Raw genomic sequence first — 22,327 nt, forward strand, 5'->3', positions numbered from 1 at the left:
TAAATTGCTAAAATACATATAAAGGTTTTAGTACTTACCCTTGTTTTTAACACTAACATTAAGAGTTTATATGAAAAAACATCAATTTTTCCTACAACTAAGACGTGCCTTAATTAAAAAAATTCTGTTATTGAAAAAAAAATAACAACACTTTTTTAATTGTTTTTAATGAATATTGAAATTTATTTTTCTATTATTTCGATTTGTTATTACACTTAACTAAAACTATTGATTTTCTATGATGCGATTAATAATTAATAAACATATTGATAAATAATTAATAATTTTCAGGCAAATCTAACGTGTGCTTCCTCTCGAGCAATTCATCGTTATAATTTTTAACTAATATATTAACTTTTTATATAGATTGTAAGTTATAAAAATTATTTCGACTTCGTGTCTTATCAATAGTATTAAATTTAAATAAACACGTATTTTTTCTACTTATACTTGATGTATTGCTATATAACCCATAAATGGTTGACATTTTCCATGGCATTCATTGTAAAGTCATACATTCCTACCATTTATTTGAAGTTTTATGACATTTGGTGAAATTCTTGTATTCGCATGAAAATGTTTTGTGCCTAAACATACATTATCTTGATACATAAAATGGAATAGCAATAATACATTCGTTTGGTTATAAAAATTCTCTTTCAATTTTTACAGTTGTATTAGACTTATAATAAAATCATTCAAGTATTTTAGAATTAAAAAGACTTTCCAAGATTATACTTTTAATAGGTTTATTCTAACTATAAATAATATTTTAGCCAGTCTAAAACATGCTTAACATTTTTTTAACACTTCTTTAAGTAAATATATTTTTACATAATAACTATTTAAAAAATAAATAATACATTTTGATTAATAAATAATTAACTTATCAAGTAATTAAAAATGTTTAAAAAACTGAAATATTAAAAGGTACAGAGGAATGTTTTGTCATACGACTTCGAATGGTCAAAACTATTTTGTTTAATATATTTATTTGATGGGATGACTTAAGTAAAAGCGTGATAAGGAGAAATGTAGTATTATTTAGTCTTGAGAGCAACACCAATGTGTAGTGTTTGTTTAAAGATGAAAAAGTAAACAAGTTGTCTCAGAAAAATTCACGATGGACAAGCTGATAGGAAAACTATATTAATAATCCAATTCAGAAAATGTTCGCCATTTTCATGAAAATAAAATCGATCAACTAAGTCTTTGTTTACTTAAATTCCGTGTATAATATTCTATCAAAAATTTAAAAATGTTTTGTGTGTAAATAGTTTTGTTGTGTAATGCATACTTCAAGATAATACCACCTGGATCGGCAACAGATTGGTAAAAATACTCTAAAGAAATCAAGTGTAGACTACTTGTGGATGTAATATTTTATTAGAACATAATTTTACTACGTGATTTTATACAAACGGGAGAGATTTTTTAAACTAATCAATTTCTCTGACAACAAATAAAAAATTGTTTACCACATAAAATATAACATTGAAAAAATGTAATTTACAAATTACTAATTACACTGATCTCCAAGATTCTACAATAATTGAATATAAGAAACAATTAAACTGTTAGACTTTTCAAATGATTTATCACTGACTATCAATGGCGACCACTTGTAAAAGTAACTTCGACAGAGATGCAATCATTTTTGATTACAGTTAAAATAATCGTTCATAAAAAAGAGTTATTATTTTGATAAATGTAAAATTTTATGTGTGCTGAACCATAAAAATAGTAAGCGTCAATAATGGTCTTAACCATTTAGGATTTTAATTTTCAATTACGCTCACTCATGCAGCTACTCGGTTCATATCAAAATCAAAAGAGTAATCGGACCATTTTACAAAAAAATACTTAAAATTAAATGATGTGATAAGTAATAGTGTTGCACTTGATTAATGAATTTTTTGTGATTAAAATGTTGTTTTAAGGTCAAAGACTTTAAGAGTCCAATAACGAACAATATTATTTTTATTATTATTTACTGTCGCACAAAAATAATACGAGCAGTCGTCACTGTGGCGGTGTTTTTGTCGGCAGTCGGTTGTATATGAACGACGAGGTTAATTGTCCGAACTTAATCTAAAACGGAATTAAACCATTGACATTTGGAGGTAGCAAAAAATAAAGTCGAATCTTAAAAGTGATAAAGAGTAATAAATCAGCCGCTCCTACCGCCATAGCCGTTAAACGTCATCTTTTATGTCTTCCCTTGTACGCTGAAACTAAATAATTCCTCATGAAAAGGCGATTATGATTCAATTAATATAATTCCAATATTCGAGAATAAATTTGTTTTTAACTAATGCGGAATAATTTCAGGTATTAAATATCCTTATAATTTATATTAGAATCTTATTTGTTAAACTTGAGTATGGTCTGGTCTCTGATCATTATTATAATATAACCTTTAGTAGACCAAACGTCCACTTAAAGTAGTATATCTTTACGTAGAATTAATAGAAAAACAAAATTCAATACTATAACAGTCATTTACTATACAAAAGATTAGTTTATCAGATTTCAATACACATGTTGAAGATTTAATATGTTTATTTCCACGTATTCCTAAATTCTACAGATAATATTGTACTTTATTTTCTAATAATACAACAATATAAAAACTTTATACTCTCTGTGGTTCAACCAATAAAAAAGAACAATGAAAAACACCTTTTTGTTGTTGATATTATTGAATTACTAATGGTTAGTCGAGCTTACATTCTTTTAAACTCCAGATATTTTCTAACCACAATGCTATCACGGGGATGCTCTCAGAAACAACAAAAGGTTTCCCTTACCGAGCTATACTTAAGCTATTCAATAAATAGACTACCCCAATTCAATAGATTAATTTGAGTAGACGATTTATAATTCGTTGAGAAAAAAAAACATCAGATTTTAGCATGGATTAGGACATTTTAACATTAAATATTTCCGATTTGAGTTACCTTAATTGTAATTCCAATAGACCTTCGTAATACTCTATTTTGAAGAAACTTACAGGATATACTCTAAAACCTTTGTAATTATTCATGATGGTAAATCTTAGCAAAAAGTTCAAAATATTTATTAGCACTAAGGTAACTCGTCTAGTTATCAAACAATTAAGAATTAATTGACTATCAAAGTTATATAACAAACTTATTATTACGAGTTCACATATAATATATGGATATAAAAAATAATATTTTAATCTACTTTTAAATTTCAATACTTTTAGCGATATCAAATAAAAAGTAAATCATCTAGATGGAATTTAAATTAAAAATAACCGAGAATGCCTTGAAATTGAACGGAATTTTTATTGCTCACTGCTATTTAAATGTCAACATGAGTGTTTAAAATTTTAACATTAAAATCATACATCGCAAATGAAAAAAATTACTTAACTCTGAGTTTAAATTTCCAAAAACACTGATGGTGTTCACTTATTTGGATGTGTTATGTAACTGGGTTAGTTACTCTAAAAGATAAAAATTTCGTACCAACCATATTTAATTTATTTTATTGTAAATTTTAAGAGTAGAGAAAGTAGTGATTTTTGTAACCATTTAACTACGATTATTCTTATATTATTAATGTGTAATATTAAAGTGAGTTATTATTTACGAATCACACAGTACATTAATATGTATATATATCATTTATATTCATTTCATAGTTGAAAGTAAGTGTAATTAATACAACATTTTTTATTTTGAAACATTCCAAAGTCAAAATTCAATACACGATTTTTTTTAACCATTTAAATTATTAATGCCAGAAAAGTTCAAAACTTAGTTATAGAGATTTAATACTAAAAAATTACAAAATATGAATATTTTAACAACATGGTGAAATTAATATATGTCAACAACAGTACAAAGTAAAACTTTGACTCAAAACTTTTAAAATAATCCCATTTTAACATAATATATACATTTGAAAATGTATAAATAAAATTGATTTTAAATTATTAGACTATTAGACTACCAAATTAATTAATGTTTTGTTAAATGAACAAAATTGTCACGAGTATGATAGATCGATCAATAATTTATTTCCGAGTTATACGCCTGAAAAAAGGTGGTTATGAGCAAACATAATGAGTTGTAATTTCCATAAGTACCTCGGAATCAAGTTGGATAGAACATTAACATTTAACCAACATCTGGAATATGTTAACAAATTGAAAGCATGAAATAATATTATTAGTAAATTAGAAGGAACAAGTTTGGGATGCTAAGCAAATATACTTCATGCATTACTTTAATACATGGCGTTGCGAAATATTGTGCTCCAGTGTGAGAGAGAATAGCACATACAAAAAAAAAGTAGACACCAGTAGAATAATACAATGAAAATTATATCTATGTCCGGTCAACTAAATCACAGTAGCTAACAGTTCTCTCAACACAAAACACCGCTGGATATTCGGAGACATGTAGTAATCGCTAATATATTACAGAAACTAATGATGCAGCGTACTTCCCGCTAGGCTTATAATGACATAAATAATATACCGAACAAAAGAATATAATCGAGGAACCCAATATGGTCTACAAAAAATGTCACTTACAAGAAACAGGTATGTGGAAGAATACTTAGACAGTAATGTCAATAATGAACGTCTTCATGTGATCCTACTCAATGAGTCATAGGTTTTCACTACCCAAGAACTGTATGAACTCCTTAAATAGAATACAAACAGAGCAGTGTAGAAGTAAATACTTACATAAGTCGAAAATGATATTCGCCTTACTGTGACTGTGGGCAAATCCATACAATAAAACATATTGTTGAAAGTGCCCACGGACAAAATATAACGATTGAATAAACACAATACACAAGAGAGATAAAGTGATAGTCGAATAGCCGTACAATCTTGATGTCTAACTTTAGATAAAAATAGATTAGTTATCATTATTTTATTTATCACATAATTAGTGATTGTATTTCAGTTAAAATTTAAATTCTATTTGTATTTTAATTATGTATTGCCCTTAGCTTGTTTCACCATTGTGCCATATGAAATAAAAAAAACCCGTCTGAAAAGCCATTATACTATTTTTATAAAAGGATTGGTGGTTTATCATGAACCACTCGATTACTCTAAAAATAAATACAACACTGAAAAAAAAATGTTTTGTTTTTTTATATCTAGGCGGAAGAAAGAATAAGTCGGGAAATGACTATGATAAAAATAGTGCACCCACTCCTCATTACCAGTCATTATTTTAAATTGTTAATAACTTCTTATGCTATAGTTTAACACGAGTAAAAAAAAATTACTTTTACAAACTCTTACAACTTAAAAAAATGATCTAGTACTTTAAAAAGTATGGAATATTACTTAAAAAATTGTCATCAACATTATTCAACAAGTCATAAAATTATTTTTCTAGTTTAATTTTAGTATTATTCCGAATCAATCATTTGATTTTGGATATTGAGAAACTAAATTTAAAAATAAAATAAAACACAATTACCAATTTAAAAACTCGAAAAGTTCCTATTATTTTATAAAGTAAAAAATATGACTTATTTTGTATTATATTAAATTAAAAAAATTACTCGTCCTATGTAAATAGCTTATAAAAAGTAGTATTAATAAGTAACATTTCTTAATTAGAGAGCGAAGTTAATACTCTGAATTTTAATGGTTGAATTATTTAAATTAAATTTATTAAAGTGGGTTGTACGCACTTAAATATTACGTGTTTGATACATTTTGGAACAAAACATCTACATGATAAATATTTTTATTTATTTATTTTTGTTCATTTATAATTGTGATTATGGCACGTACCATGAAATGAGTAACACGGCTTGAAATATAATTCAACACCTGCGATTTTTGGCAGATTTTTTTTATTTGATGAGGATAATTCCCTTGAATAAATATAAATATTAGGACAACTACAATAATTTCAAGTGGAATTATTTTCTTATTTACTTTTTAATTGTAACACTAGTTTAAAATCTTAATAAAGTTTATTTTAAAATTAACAGCATTATTTTTTTCTTTTGGAAACACTTTATTGTTAATCAAACTTAAAGTTACTTTATTTTCATAAAACTTTTGACGAAAGTACTATTGTTTATGCTTTAATATTATTAATTAATATGTATTCTTCAGTGTATGATTTCATGACACAATAAAATTTTATCAGAGTTTTCCTGTAGAATGTAATAGAATATAAATTATTCAAAGGTTTAAACTTTTTCATACCCAATAATGTATCTTTAGAAAATAAATGAGCTTTAATGCCTTTAACTATAGAATTCAGTTTAATGTATGCTGTTCAATCTATGGGATACAAAATGACTTACTTAATAATAGTACATTTTGCAATAATATTTTTCCAATTGTCATGGCATAATAATAAGCATAATAAATAAATAAATACAAAAAATTAAATATCATATATTGCACAATATATCATGAATTGAATAATTTTGTTAAAATTTTTTTAGAATTAGTAATCCTCTAAATATTTGTGTATATTTTTTAATGTATGAAATTTTACGTATTTTTATGTCCATCTTTTGTAGAGGTAATAACTAAAATTTATCATTGAACTTATAAAAAATATTTGTTACGTGAAGAGTTTAATTAATTGTAATATTAATGAGCTGTATAACCATTAAAATCGTCTAATCAATTTTGTATATAAAGCTTAATTATTTCGTATAAGTTAACACACTATATTGAATGTATTAATCAATCAATTGAAAAATTACATGTCATTGTGTTATATGTATCATTTTTTTGTATATAATTTAGTACTATATAGTTATTTATAGCTGTTAAGTTATTTCGATAATTAATTCAATTATTTAATCTAAACCAATTTATATAGATTCAGTTGAGCTAATAAAAGATTGTGCTACTAATATTAAATTAAAAACGATAAAATATTTTTAAATTTCAATAATCTATGAAAACAAATGTTTTACTAATGAAATTAATCATCTTAATCTGACATTTTTTTTTATCATCAACACTTTAATAAGAAGCTCGGATATTATTGTTTTGCTAATTACAATAAAATATTATGTAAATATATTTACATAATAAGTATATGTGATAGTCATAACTATCACGTTGACTATATTAATAAGTAAATTCTTTTATCTAGGAGTAAAATAAGTTTTTTGGCATTTAAACATTTTAAAACTACTAAGAATTGTTGGATTTTTTAATTGTTTTTTTTTTTATTAAAATTTTTTTTTATTTAAAAGCTAGTAATATCATCACTTCATGGACATCAAAATTTCAAATTGGTTTAAAATAATTTGCCAAAATTTATTTAAATTATTAAACTGAAAACTTTAAATTTTGAGAAAAAAAATTGGATTTGCTTTTTAATTGAGATATTATTTTTTTTTTTTTAAGAATTTAAAGAAATTTCTATTACAGTATACTAATTTTATATTATTATTTTGTATAATTTATAAAGTAAAGATTTCATTGGTGTTTGTATTTTTAGTTGTACGTGATGTTGGTCTATACGTTTTTCAAAGATGAACTAATAACTATAGATTTTCCCACGGGATAGGCGTGCCTTTTTTGTTTATATACCGCAATAATATAGTGTTTTTCACAACATCATCACTTTTCTACAGTCAGCTCTGAAAAATAATTCAAAAAACAAAAATAATAATTATCCTCTAAGGTCCATTGTTCTTTATGACATTAACTAGTAAACGATAACACATTTACAATAGTCAGTATTGCAGAAATACAAATTCTCAAAAGTTACCATGGGGAAAACACATTATATTTAAAGAAATAGAATACAAAACATTACTAAGATTTATAAATGAATATTATAGAATTGCATGAACTTTAAAGAGAGAAAAGTTTTTAAAGTTGACAAAATGATACAATGTAACAATATACAACAAAAATGTGTTCTAAAGCTTTTATCGCATTATTCAATTCATGTTATACATTTTTTAACACAATAAGAAAATTACTGCTAGTGTTGAATGAAATTGACATACTTCATATATATTCTTATGATATTATTAACTATATTCATTGGCAAAAAAATTAACGTGTATTGTCATTAAATGACAATACACGTTAATTTTTTTTTTTAAATAAAACACATTTTAAATGTATTTTAATCATGAAAATGATATGAATAACTTCTTATTTTTATTTATATTATTGTATTATAAATGTATAGCATCTTGTATATATTCAGATAAGTGCATCATTTTTTATATCGCTCACTTCTCTCAATAATGTTATATCTCAAATATATAAATATTGTTTGAGTTATACTTGTTATAAGAATTACCATAAAAAGTAGTAAATTTCAGAAAAATATCTGAAACTTTTTATATCTAAAACTAAATGTTTAACTGAAAATGATTAAATAACACACCCAAGAAATAAAAGATCAATACAATGTTTCGTAAAGATTTTCAAACAGATTCATTTAAGTAAAGTTTAAGTATAACAGTAAAAATTCTAAAACTAATAATAAAAATTCCCTTAATATTTTACTATTTTTTTAATTTTATCAAAATTTAAATGGTTATTTTAAAATAATGGAATATTGAACTTCCATATATATATATACACATGTACATATATACATAGTTATTGTTTGACATACATTTCTTGATTTATCAGTTATTTTTATGTCACTTCTTAATTCGTCCCCTATATCTTATAATGATGTCAACTAAATTTTTTTAAAGAGCCATATACCTATTTAACTAACTTATAAAATAAAAAAATATCTTATTAAGAAAATTACTGGTCGATTACTTTTGGATCAATAATTTTAATTTATAAACATTTTTTAAAACTAACCAAGAAAGAAAATGCGGCTGAGAAATGTCTAATGGCAAATATTATTATACTGACGTCTTCCTACCAGTCTATATTTTAAAAATGTAATAACTTCCGAAATGATGGGGCAAAAGTTGTTATCGACCAGTATTTTTCTTTGTAAGGATATAATATGATCATTTTTATGATACTTTAATAAGGTATAAAGAATGAAATAAAATATTAATTAATAACTGATAAATAAAGAAATATATGAAACAAAAATTCCAAAAATGTAGTAAAAATTTTACGTTAGTTTTTTTTTAATAATTATTACATTTTTAGATATTATAAATAATATATTTTTAATTTATGTAAAAAAATATATAATTTTTAAAAAATTTATAAACATACCTCAAAATAGCCAATTTGTTCAATAAAACTTAAAATATAAAATGGTCCATAATTTATAAAAATTAAAATCATTTTTTTAAGTTAAATTTCTCCCTAAAAGTTTATAAAAATTCTAATTTATTTCATCTATTTTACAGTATTAGATGATAGTCATAATATGAAGAAAATTATAGAAGTTTATGCAATAATATGATTTTAAGAGCCACAATTATAGTTAATTCCTATAAATAAGCTGTACTTAAGTTATCTAAATAACATGTTTAATAACCTCAAGTAATACTTATTGAAAATAATCAACTATAAATATGATCTTAAATGTTGTAAGAATAGAATTATTTCTATGAAAATATTCATCGCTTGAGTGCTTACCGATAATGTTACTGATTAAAATTGATACTGATTGAATTGAAATTAGTTGTGTGACATAATTTTTCTGATGTCCTAATAATTTGTGTTATTGAATTAAAAATATATAAATGTGTTTATAGTTTTTTAAAAACTAAAATTATCAATTTGCGACTCAATAAAGCTAATTTTTAAAATATGTACGATTTTTGTCACCACTTAAACAAAATAAATTTGATGTTAAAAAAATTGGGTTGCCATTCGAAAACTGAAAGTTGACACGAGTATTGGGTATGAGGAATGACAGTAGAAATAAATTTTTCATGTAAAGCAGTTCAACAAAAAACTATTAATAAAAAAAATAATAATAATGACTATTTTCGAATATCTTTCGTGAAGCGTAGTGAAGGGATCCATTGTATGTGTATGTGTGGTGCAGTTATTTCCATATGCTCATTAGATTATGATAAAGTGTTGCACTGAAATTAAATTTACTAAAACGTACAAATTTACCAAGGTTTTATGAGCTTCCAGAGAAATTTAATTAATTCAATGTTTACTTATTGTTATCAGGTTCGTGTGATTTACGTGTACCGTTGCTTTATCTCGAAGTTATTGCTATAACTTTGATGGGGTTCATAAATAAAATAATATTTATGGTCTATTTTTAAAAAGTCCATTAAAAATTATAATTATATCATATTTCCTTGAATATAATTATCAAACTGGTAGTAAAATTTGATTATAGTAGAGGCGTAATAGGTATCAACCGGTTCACTTGAAAATAATATTCTATAATATATTTTGTACAATCATTATCCAACATCATTTTTAGTCAAACTTTTTGAATTAGTGCATTACTAGGTTAAGTTTATAATAAAATTGTTTTGAAGTTTTCCTTGAACTATTGATTATTGACAGGTATCAGTTATTAAAATAAGTAGGAACAGAGAAAAATATTAATTTTTTATCATTTTTTGGTAATTTTTTACTTATTACTATTACGTATTATAAATTCAACAGTTAATAGTTAAAACACATTTTTTACTATTCATTTATTTTAACAATATTTTGTTTTATAATTCCTTTAACTTTAAAATTTATACATTACAGAGTTATTTTGGTGAAAATGAATATTACGGACATCTCGGAAGATCGTTATGTGCCTTATTCAGAAAGACCTGAAACATACATCGTGCCCGTTATATTTGCCATAATATTTGTAGTAGGCGTCTTAGGAAATGGAACTTTGGTGTTGATATTTATTAGGCACCGAAGCATGCGAAATGTTCCCAATACATACATGTTGAGTTTAGCTCTAGGCGACTTATTGGTGATACTCACTTGCGTGCCATTTACATCAACTGTATATACTGTAGAGTCTTGGCCGTATGGCGAACTTATTTGCAAGATTAGCGAAGCTACAAAAGATGTCTCAATTGGCGTGTCAGTATTCACCTTGACAGCTTTAAGTGCTGAACGGTAAGTTTAAATACAATCTATTAAGTGAGGCCCATTGTGCAACAAATGTTATAGAACGACGAAATCTATTTTCTTAAGTATAGAAAACGTATGAAATAACAAAAAATTAGAACAGAAACTCTGATTATATACGATCATAACTAGTAATGAATATTGAATAGAATGGTTATTGATAACACAAGTTAGTAAATACATTTTCATCAATATGCATTATGCAATTTTAATATCCAAACGAAATACAAACCTTAGTTCGTAGGGTACTCTTATTGTGTAGAAGAATCTTGTAGAAGTTTTTAAAGTAAACAATGTGTAAAAAGTATATGGCAAACATGCTTACTAAAAGGCGGAGGTATTTTTTTCTACATATTTCAACGTTATTGTAGCGATACTTAGAAAAGTTTTACGGTCACTGCAAGACTGTAGAATGGCTAAACTTATATTTTATACGGTATTCACTTTTCTATACTGTAAAGTTTCAGTCAATTTTAGTGTAAAATTTTTTGAAGAAATAAACATTAAACGATATATTATGAAGTCTTAAATTTTTAATCCGTTAACTTATTTAAATAAATTTCTCATAAATTGTTTAAATTATTGATTTAATAAAAATCTCGACGCCTTAAACTTTTAAATTAAAGTGACACTTCAATGTTATTATTTGTGTTTCAAATTTCTCCGTTATTTTTTATTCGATTCACCCATCATCAATTTTTATTAAACTTCAATGGTATTATCTCAGGTATCAATCGAGTTGCTATTTTAATTTAGTTCAAATTTCATTCTAAGATTTGATTCATTTTTCAACTAGATTTTTAATACTCTGTATATTTAATACTATCATTGTTTATTTATTTTTATTAATACTTTTATAATTTAACTTTGTTTTTTTTATTTTAAATCATCCCTCTACCTCTTAATAATATGCTAAGAACTAAAGACTCTTATGTAGCGTCAAATGGTAAATAAAAATAGCAATTTCAATTCATATTTAAATTGAATAGAAAACTGCGAGTTAACAATTGTAAAGCTTTTTAAGGTAATTTTTTAATTATTATATTTTTATTTATAGATATTGTGCAATAGTCAATCCAATCAGACGACATGTTTCATCAAAGCCATTCACTTTAATGGTGGCTGTGGCCATATGGATTTTAGCTATCATGTTGGCAATGCCATCAGCCACATTTTCTTACGTAGCCACCGAAGAACTAACAACCGAAAATACTACACTGGAGTACTGCTACCCGTTTCCAACCACTCTAGGTAGTGGTTTTGTTAAAACCATGGTACTATTTAAACTGCTGACTTACTACGTAATACCTTTATTTGTAATCGGTGGTTTTTACTTAATGATGGCTCATCATCTCATGGTGTCAGCCAGAAATATGCCGGGAGAACTACAACAAAGTGGACAGTCCGGCCAAATTCAAGCCCGTAAAAAAGTGGCGAAAATGGTTCTGTCGTTTGTCATTATATTTATGGTAAGCTTCTTGCCATATCACGTGTTCACCGTTTGGTTCCATTTCTACCCATATTCACGTGATACATATGACGACTACTGGCACGCTTTTCGCATTGTTGGCTTTTGCTTAAGTTTCCTCAACTCTTGTGTTAATCCAATAGCATTGTATTTCATCAGTGGTGTTTTCCGTAAACACTTCAACAGATATCTGTTTTGTTGGTTTCCGTGGGCAAATCCCGGTAGCAATGTGGGTGCCGGAGGGACAATACTTGGCAATGCTGTCGAATCCACCGCTCAGGATTTCAACCTAACTCGTGTAAACAGCATGTCATATCGTCGTCACAACTCAACCATTACCAGCCATGTAACACTAAATAGCTGTAATACATGACGAATGGGTCTAGGCTGGAGTTGGATATCCGTCAGCAAAAGGACTAACCTAACACTACCGCCTCCTCCGACGCCGCCACCATCCAAGACGCGTAACTGCAACGTTATTTGATTCAAAATCACGATTTTAAAGGTCGTCACTGGATGGATTACCAGGGCTCGATACTTAAAGCATTTATAAAGTTTGTTTTAATCATTTCGTAAACATCGCTGTTGAATAGATATTCATGTTTGTTTTTCTTAATACCAAGAAGGGCAAAGTCATTGATGAACTTGGTCAGGGCCTTGCGCTTATAAGAACATTATACTTATAAGAACATTATATATACGCTTAAGTAAAAAACAAAAAAAAAAGTTTTTTTTAAAATAAAATATAGAAAAGGCTCCACGAAAAAAATTGTTTACGTTAATTCTAGTGCTACCATTGATAAACATTAAATAATATAAATTATTTAGGTTTTCAAATTTGTATAGCTTAGAGGGAACATCCCTGTGATACAGTTTATCGGATGTGTCCACCAGATTTATAATTTTTGATCCAGCAAAAAACTACAACTTTTTACAATCAGATTAGAAATATTTTAAGTTAATAACTCGGTGCTGTTCGTTCACAAGTGATATTTCTCCAATTAAAAAAAAATTATATTAATTTTTTTAACAATTTTTCAAAATATCATTTGTTAGCCTTTTTCTTAAAAAAAAGTCAATAGGTCGATAGCAATTTTAGAGCAAGTACATATTAAGTTAAATATATTTTAATACATTCAGCGGGTATGTAAAACCGATGAAATATGCGTTTTTAATATACTCATACTTTCTAAATACCCACTCTATGTGTTAAAATGCGGGTAACTCTATGAGTAATTATTCTAAAATTGTTATCGGTCCATCAAAATTTTATGCAAAAAAAAAAAAAAACTAATGTAATTATTTGTTTAACTAATTAATTAATTAGTTTTTTATTATTTATTTTATAATATTGAAAAAATAAAAAATAAAATGTTTTCTGTTTCTATTAGAAACAATGAATTAAAAATATGCTTCTAACGTAGTCCAAAACTGTAAAAAAAGTACGTTTGTTGAATCAAAACTTATTTAAAATGTCAGAATCTAGTGAGATACTCGATCAATTTTCACAAAGTTGAGTGTCAGGAAAGTGACCTGAAAAAATTCTTAACATTTTAAGAGTCCCGAGCTCTGATGATTACAAATACAACAACAAAAAAAAAAAAGCTGTGCAATTAATTGAATCAGTCATTTGAAAACACCTATAAAGACACTATTTTGGCCAAAAACTCTTAGTTATTTTCCATTTCGGAGTTGTATATACATATTCTAAACCAGTGTATGCACCACTTTTGTCGCCTAAATTACAATTTATTTTTGCCATTCTCCAGGAAAATAACAAAAATCCAAGAATTACGATGTTTCCCATATGAACCTTAAGTTAAATACGCCTTGTGTATTGTATACCTCAATAATATTCATTCATTATCAATTTGATAATACAAAGTTTTGGTGTATATGTAATGTCATATACCTTGAAGGTGAAATATTTGTATTCAAATCCATCATGTGTATAAGTGTACTTTAAATTTTCACTGTGCAAATAGTGCTCACACGTAAGATTAAAACTTTTTTGTCAAATTTGAAAGTTACCTATTAGTTTGCATGCATTTTTGAATAATTAGCGTTGTTTATTTATGATACCTTTTAAGTTCGATAACTTAATACTCATATTTTTCCAATAATATATAAATAAAAACTTTTTTAATCATGTTGTCAATTTTAATTTAGGGTACTTTAAAGTATTCATCATCTTACGATGTTTTTCATTTTTCTATGAAAGCAGAGGAAGTTTTTTTTTCCTGTAAAATTGTTTTTTCGACTAATGGAATTTCTCATATAAGTAATTAATTTTATTTCAAAATAATCAATATCTCAATCAATAATCCAATTATAATCAGTAATTCGGTTAGTAAGAATTAATTAATTATAATCGATTAATTACACTGATTATATATCAATAACGGATATTTTTCAATTAATAATGGACATATTGTTTATATTTTCGAGTAGATATTAGTCATCAATTAATAAAATTATTACACAGTCCTAAAAAAAATCTACCGTTTATAAAAGTGATTATTATCGTAACAAGAAATTAGTTTATGTTGTAGTTTATAAAAAAATGATCGAATATATCGAGTTCTTTCCTCAAAATTAATTTGTACTTGATGTAATGTAAATTAAGTATAGTAATTACAAAATTGTTGTAAATAAATTTAAAATAGATCCTGTAGTCCTAAAATAAAAATAAAATTTTTTATGAATTATTGTGAACAATTATTTTTATTAAAATAATATACTATGTTATGTAAAATACTTCTATGACATTTTTTTTTTTTTAATCGTATAATTTGTATAAAAAGGGAAATTTAAGACATTGCCAAAATAACTGTACTTGATTAAAAATCAACTTCTCTATGCTATTGTTGAATAAATTCACATTTTTACATATTTCTATAGATATTCATTAGCATTATACTATTTATATAAATTATATTTAATTTGATAAATTAGATGTTTAATTTTCAAAAAAATTGTTTATTGTATTTGATAAAAAATATATATTATAAACCAAAAATAATTTATTTATATTGTTAATTTAACATTGATAAAATTAATAATATAAAACATAGTTTGAATTTATTATAATTACATGATTTACTTATATTAAAACCAAAATCATTGTAAACAATCCGGATTATATTTTAAGTTAAATACCTATTAAAATTAAAATTAATTTAATGTTTTGTTAAACAAATACTTAAAGATTAAAAATATATTTATAAATGACTTAAAAAGATATCCATATATTTCTTACTCCAACGGCTCTTATGACAATAATTGTTAAAAAAGTGTATAATGTTACAACTATCTAAATTTCTTTATCTAATCATTTTATATTTTTATGTATTATTTAGCTTCAATTGGCAGCTGATTAGTTACGGAAAAACTTCAGTTAGATTAATGTTTAAAGTATTTTAGACTTTTAACTATTTTAATTAGTATTTTTAAAAATACGTCCAATAATTTTTTTGTTAAATAAATCATAGTTTTTTTCAATCATTAGTATTGTTAGAGGAATAAAAAAATTGTTCAATTAATAAAAAAAAATTCTATTTATTTAACAAAAATATTATTGGGCGCATATCGATTGTGTATTTTTTAATTTTACTTTAGGATTTTTTTCAATGTACCTGATAATCAAGAAATATATATAAATAAGAAAGAACAAAAAATGTTTATCCAATATAATATTTATTTTTTGAGTAATCGACTGGTTTATGATAAGTCGATCGCTCTGTATATTTAGATTTCTGTGTTATAAAATTGTATTGTTTATCGTTTTGGTATCGGTAACTAGCGAAGTACACATACACCATTATAAGCTTCACTCACCTACGCTACATAATCATCCTACTTATTAAAATGATGTACCTGATGGTCCGTTGGATAAAAAAAATTGAAAGAATAAAATTGTTTTTTTCTATCATATTATTAAGTTAAAAACGAGGTTCCCAAAAAAGATAATTGAATGTAAGTGCTTTGACCTATTAGAGATGAAAACAAAATTATTTTACAACAGATTATTGTATGGTTTTTTGAATCAAATAATTTGTAACAAAAACTAATTTTATTTAATAGTTTCCAAGAAAAATAGTGTTTTAGCCTTAATGAATCACTCTATATTTAAAATATCTTATTGTTTTTTTTTAATCAAAATATATATTTCTATATTCATATACTTCCTAATTATTATAACTTTTCTTAATTACAAGAAAACAATTTTTTTTTTATTTTTACTTGTACTTATTTTTAACTTGCTTATTTCAATAATATATATATTTAAAAAGACACATACATTGTCACTGAATTCGATAAGAGTTATATAAAAAATATTCAAGAACAATGTTCATGGAATGATTATATGCTACGTTACATCGTCGTATTTTTACCTGTATTTTAGCGGAGGAGGATATGTAAACTATCATGAACGAATTGCCACATATGGTGTTTTTTTACCCTGGACCAGGAATTCCATACTTTAGGTGCAGTTAATTCAGAAATAGAGATGTGGCGAGGGATTTTAACTCTCGCACCAAGTATCAATTCGTACGTACCTAACTACATGGCCCCTACCTACACGAATTCAATCATTCACATTCATTAATTTAGGTTTTTTGCGAACTATGTACTGGTGAAACAACAGTCCTGCTTCATTAATTCCAATTACATAATACAAAATTGAAATAATAGTATTATTATTAACTCAACTTTTTCAACAAAAACTATCAGGAAACATAAAAATTCTTAAGTTGTATTTGCATAGTAACCTATTGTTTAAAAATAATTAATTTATAACGCTTTAGAAATTATTATTGAAATTCCTTTCAAATTAATTAAAAGCTTTAGATGAGAATGTGGTTAACGTTTACCATGAAACTTAATAAGTTTCATCGATAAATAAACTTAACAATAACATATACTATAATTCTAATTAAAATGGTATGATATTATATGCGTAAACTCTATTATTAAAGTAAACAACAGAACGTTTAGTATAAAAAAAAGAAAAAATGGCCCGCAAACGTTAATTATGATTAATTTGTTCGTGTGTAATTTTATTGCGAAGACAGTACTATTCTTAATTAAGTATACATTAACTCCACTAAGTATATGTAATGATGTATCAAACAATTATGGGTAATGGCTTTTATAGATGTAATCATTGAATTGATACCAAATTAGTTTGGTTGAACTTTAAATGTCTATCGTTCTATTAATTTTGAATTACAAACTAAATCGTTATTACTGATGAAGACTTTAGTCATATACGTATTGTGGAGGGGTTATGGGGGCGAGGGGAGCTTAGCCCCCAGAAAATTACCAGAATTATATGCATTGTGCAACGGAGCATAATGTAACAACCGATTTCTGTTTGATCGATGTCGACTAAACAGATGAAAATAACGAATTTCTATAGTGAAGGAGACGTGAGTGAGCATAAAATATGTTGAACAGAAAGCAGAAATCCATTCATTCAACTACTAAACACGCTTCTGTATGTTCACTAAACAAACAGAAAACTTGAGTACTGCTTACTGCCGCTGTCCAGCCGAGTTGTCGTCGTCGCTGAACAATTGCCGCTGATGCCAACCGTCGTCCACCACCGCTACCGACCAACATTTCCTACCACCAATGTCACTTGTTCGTGCCGCCAGTGTCCAACGTCGTCGCAATTTCGGTTCACTGGTCAAGTGTCGATTATCGTCCAATACCGCCATAGTCATCGTCCGACATCGCTGTCGGTTTGGGATCCACATCTGTCACCACTACTACTATCATAAACTCAGTAGCCACCTTCACCGTTGACGTCCATCTACACTGCCGTTGCGGAGTCGTCATAGCCACTGTAGAGAGGACGTTGTCGACCGTCACCGGTACAAAAGTTATACAGTTTACCCACCTTATAATACTAAGTACTTATAATATTAAGTATAAATAAAGTTAACTGACTCAACTGTTACACAACGAATATTTTTTGGACAGGAAAAACTAAATTTAGCCACCAAAAAATGTGATTACCCTACCCTTATGAGTTAAGTTATATTACAATTTACTTTTAAACCAGCGCGTGAGTTAAAATTATATAATAAACGAAATTTAAAAAGTTATATTACAACAAAAATTTAAAGTTAATATTCAGTCAGCTAAAATTTCAATATTCTTCACTTCTAATTTTTAATTACTCTTAGGGCTCATCATTATTTACAATAGTTCTTCAAATATAGATTAAAACGATTTTTCATCATTTATATTTTGAATTTGGAATTGGTGCAATCTACAATAGTAATAAATGTTTTTGGGAGACAGCATGTAAATTAAACCATTTTCCATAAGTGTAAAACAAATGTTTTTGTATTAAATCTGAAGTTTAAAATAGTTTTAACTCAAGTCATTTAAAAGGTTTTTTAAAACGTATTTCTGATTTACGGTTTTACAGTTTTCAAGATTGTTAAGTTGAGAACCATGTAGAAATTAATTACAATGTAGATTGTATACAACACCAAATATATTCAATAGCTATATCTCTCTCTCTCTCTCTCTATATATATATAAATATATATATATATATATAAATAAATAAATAAATGTCTGCTGTGTGATTAAAGGGTTGCAAATAGGTGCACTGTTATGTCCCTTGAGATTTAACTTGAACGGCTAATATATTGCTTTTTGCCACATAGGAACTTGATACTCACTAAACAATAGATCACTTTACCATATTATAATGTAATATCAAAAATAACAGATAAAATTCATGATTAAATGGAAAACTGAAAAAACATTTAAGAGACAAAATAAAAAATAACATGAATCAAAAAACATTGATAGTATATAACTTTCAATGAAATCAATCTATTAAATCCAATTTGAATTTAAGTTATGTTATTCAAGTATTGATCATAAGTAGATCTAACAAACTAATTCTATTTAATAAATTTAAAGATAATTTTCTATAAATTAATGGTATACTAGATAGTTTTCTATTGTATAATAGTACACTAAATAGAAAATTTCATACTAATAAATTTTTAGAAGTCATTTATAATTTCGCACTATTTAAGGTTAATATAAATATAAAATTTAAATATATTATAACATGAGTGTGTTAAGAAATTAAATATTCATCATTGTTGAACAATAAAATGCTTTATTTTTTACATTCGTTTTATTATCTAAACTTATTTTCGCCAAAAATGTTACTTACCTTTTTTATGCACTAAAAAATCAATCTGTAATTTTATTTTATAAATACATTGCTTTAAAAGTTTTTTTATTTTTTTAATCAGTTAAAAGTTATTTTCCCAGAAATTTTCTAACTTTAACAGTTGTTGTAGTGACTTAAAATAAGTGGAGGGGTACACTCTATTTTTGTTATCTCCAATGATACTTCATCACTGTTAAAAATATAAATATAAATTGATAAGCTTAATGCACATTATAAAATTTTAAGAGGAATGTACTATTTTAGACAAAATAAGTGGAGGCATTAAAAAAAGTAGAGATGATCCTCCCTTCGTGCCTACCAACCACTTTGAACACTAATTATGAGTATTTTGAAAATATTAATTTTAATTTATTTGTATTATAAAAATGGCGTAATTTCTGAAAATTGAGAGATGTACGTTTACCTTAAAGTAAAAAGTAACCTCTTTAATTACTACTTTTTCTTTATTTTAGAATGTATAAAAGAGCCATTATTATAAACCATTTACAATTTTTATTTTTACTTTATTGTTTGCTAATATTATAAATATTATTATCTAGTCGATTAAATTTTCTTTATAAGTGTTATTTATTTATTTTTCTTAAATTTATCGTATTATTATTTTTACTTTAATATTTTCTGTGTAAACAAAATTATATTTTATTGATTGACTTAGTATTAAGTGAATTTTTTTTTGTATCGTGTACAATATTAACAACTAATATTTATATCATTATAAAAGCATTTACTACGCCAGGAATTTATATAGAGAAGTTTTTAAAATTGAATATAATTTATTTGTAGTGAAATTCTAAGAATAGTTACTAAAGTTAAATCTATGATTTTAGTTTAAAAACTAAAATAAATGTTAAATAAATTCAGACATAAGGTAAAATTAAATATTATATATAATGTTTAAAATAATACAATTAACTCAATGTATACTTATTTATTTTTTATATTGTGTTAATAATAAATATATTTATCAAATAAGTTATTTAACTTGACATCGTATCGTAATAAATATAATGTACATTTATAGCAATAAAATTTAGGTCAGTTATTATACCCAATTGGTGGTTTTAATGATTAATAATTTGCCTCTAACCTATCTTGGGTGGGAGGTATAAAGTAATATGTTAATATAATTTTTTGATTAAAAGTTTTTAAAAGACTTTAACCATAAAATAAAGTTATAGCAGTAGGGTAAAATAGAGAAAGCTGGTTGCATCGCACTTCCGGCTTCACAACTGGATGGCGACTGCAACACAGCTACCTTTCCTCGTCCGACAGGTCGAGCAACATCGACTGATCGCGGGAGACGTCAATAATTTAAAATATATTGTCACTAATATTTAACCGCCGTGTTATTATTTTTAATTTAAAATAACGCACGTAAAACTTGATTCCGTAATTGACGCAGTCGATATTTTGTAATAGAATTTGAAGAAATCAACGTAAGTGCTATATTAATTATACCAATTATTATTTTTAGCACCCTTAGTTAAATATTTGCAAAATAAAGAACCTATAGCTTTAACTAACTTAAAATTTAATGGGTCCCAGAAAACATAAATTTTTAAGACTTATTTAGTTATAAGCTTATTAATTTTTGGGGTTAAGCGTATTATCAGCGTATTATCATCCCACTGCCCTTCTTGTAATTTATGTATATACTTGCGATTTTATCAATAAGTATTTCAGGTAAGATCATACTCGAATTGAAAATTAAGGAATTACAAGGGAAGTTAGCGCTACGGGGACTCACAATTGGGGGATCGAAAGCTGGTCTTTTGATCAGACTGGAGGACTACCTTAAGGAGGAAGGTGTTAATGTGAGGAGTGTCAAGTTTCATCCTGCCCAGCCCAATAATTCACTTCCTCAGAGTGAAAATTTCCTTAAAAAGACCGGACAATGCACTGAATAATTTCGAGAACATCGAGTGGAATTTCTCACAGGAGATGTACAAAACTTTATGTTTGTACCTTGACGTGTAAATGGCCAAAGTTGAGGAGTTAGAGAACACGGTGTCCTTTCAGCGCGACCATAATACCTGGCTGGAAACAAAGGTGGACACTTTAACAGTGAAAATTTTAATTTTTGCAGTGAATTCAATCGGATACGGGAAGAACAGCACCGAAAAAAACAATTATCTGGTAAAAGTTTTTATTTCTCCGAAGCAAAACGAAATTCTACGGTCAAATGTGACCGGACGTCCAAGGACCATCACCGGAACATACAGTTCTCCGGTGAAAATTCGAGTTTCTTCGGTCAGGAACCGAAAACTTGCTCCAATTCGGGGAATTACCGGATTAGAACGACCCGAAAATCTTTTCCGTCCAGACTATAGGACCAGGAAGCAACAACACGTTACTTTTAACGAAACTTTGTTCGTTAATTCTGTATTGTATTGAAATTGATATTATTATTATGCTGAAATTTTGTGATTAAATTTTAGATTATCATTGTATATAATATGAGACATTTATTTTTTATACTACAACTGACTACACATTACCAGTAGATTTGATGAAATAGAAGTTGAAATATTTGAACAACATTATAAGAAAGTTGTAGAAAAATACACAGAGATGGAGTAACCAATTAAATTTA

General features: G+C 26.1%; 1 protein-coding gene and 1 long non-coding RNA gene across 15 annotated transcripts in view; one reads left to right on the forward strand and one right to left on the reverse strand.

Moving 5' to 3' along the window:
- The window catches only part of LOC126896395 (uncharacterized), a 43,255-nt gene extending 33,948 nt beyond the window's left edge, over window positions 1–9,307 (reverse strand). For 5 of the 6 annotated variants that reach the window (XR_007701842.1, XR_007701841.1, XR_007701838.1 and 2 more), the window contains exon 1: window positions 39–756. This is a non-coding gene — a long non-coding RNA (uncharacterized LOC126896395). Of the gene's footprint in view, window positions 1–38; window positions 757–9,196 lie in introns of those variants that run through there. The other variant, XR_007701839.1, reaches the window with a different exon arrangement.
- LOC126896385 (neuropeptide CCHamide-2 receptor-like) overlaps window positions 1–14,129 on the forward strand; it is a 68,424-nt gene extending 54,295 nt beyond the window's left edge. For all 9 annotated transcript variants that reach the window (XM_050669117.1, XM_050669115.1, XM_050669118.1 and 6 more), the window contains 2 exons: window positions 10,655–11,023; window positions 12,093–14,129. In XM_050669117.1, the coding sequence (XP_050525074.1) occupies window positions 10,671–11,023; window positions 12,093–12,876 (1,137 nt within the window). In that variant the 5' untranslated portion in view covers window positions 10,655–10,670 and the 3' untranslated portion in view covers window positions 12,877–14,129. The remainder of the gene's footprint in view (window positions 1–10,654; window positions 11,024–12,092) is intronic.
- Window positions 14,130–22,327: the final 8,198 nt, after the last annotated feature.

The sequence above is a fragment of the Daktulosphaira vitifoliae genome, unplaced genomic scaffold, assembly GCF_025091365.1.
Source record: "Daktulosphaira vitifoliae isolate Bord-2020 unplaced genomic scaffold, ASM2509136v1 Scaffold_1, whole genome shotgun sequence".
Classification (NCBI taxonomy): Eukaryota; Metazoa; Arthropoda; class Insecta; order Hemiptera; family Phylloxeridae; genus Daktulosphaira; species Daktulosphaira vitifoliae.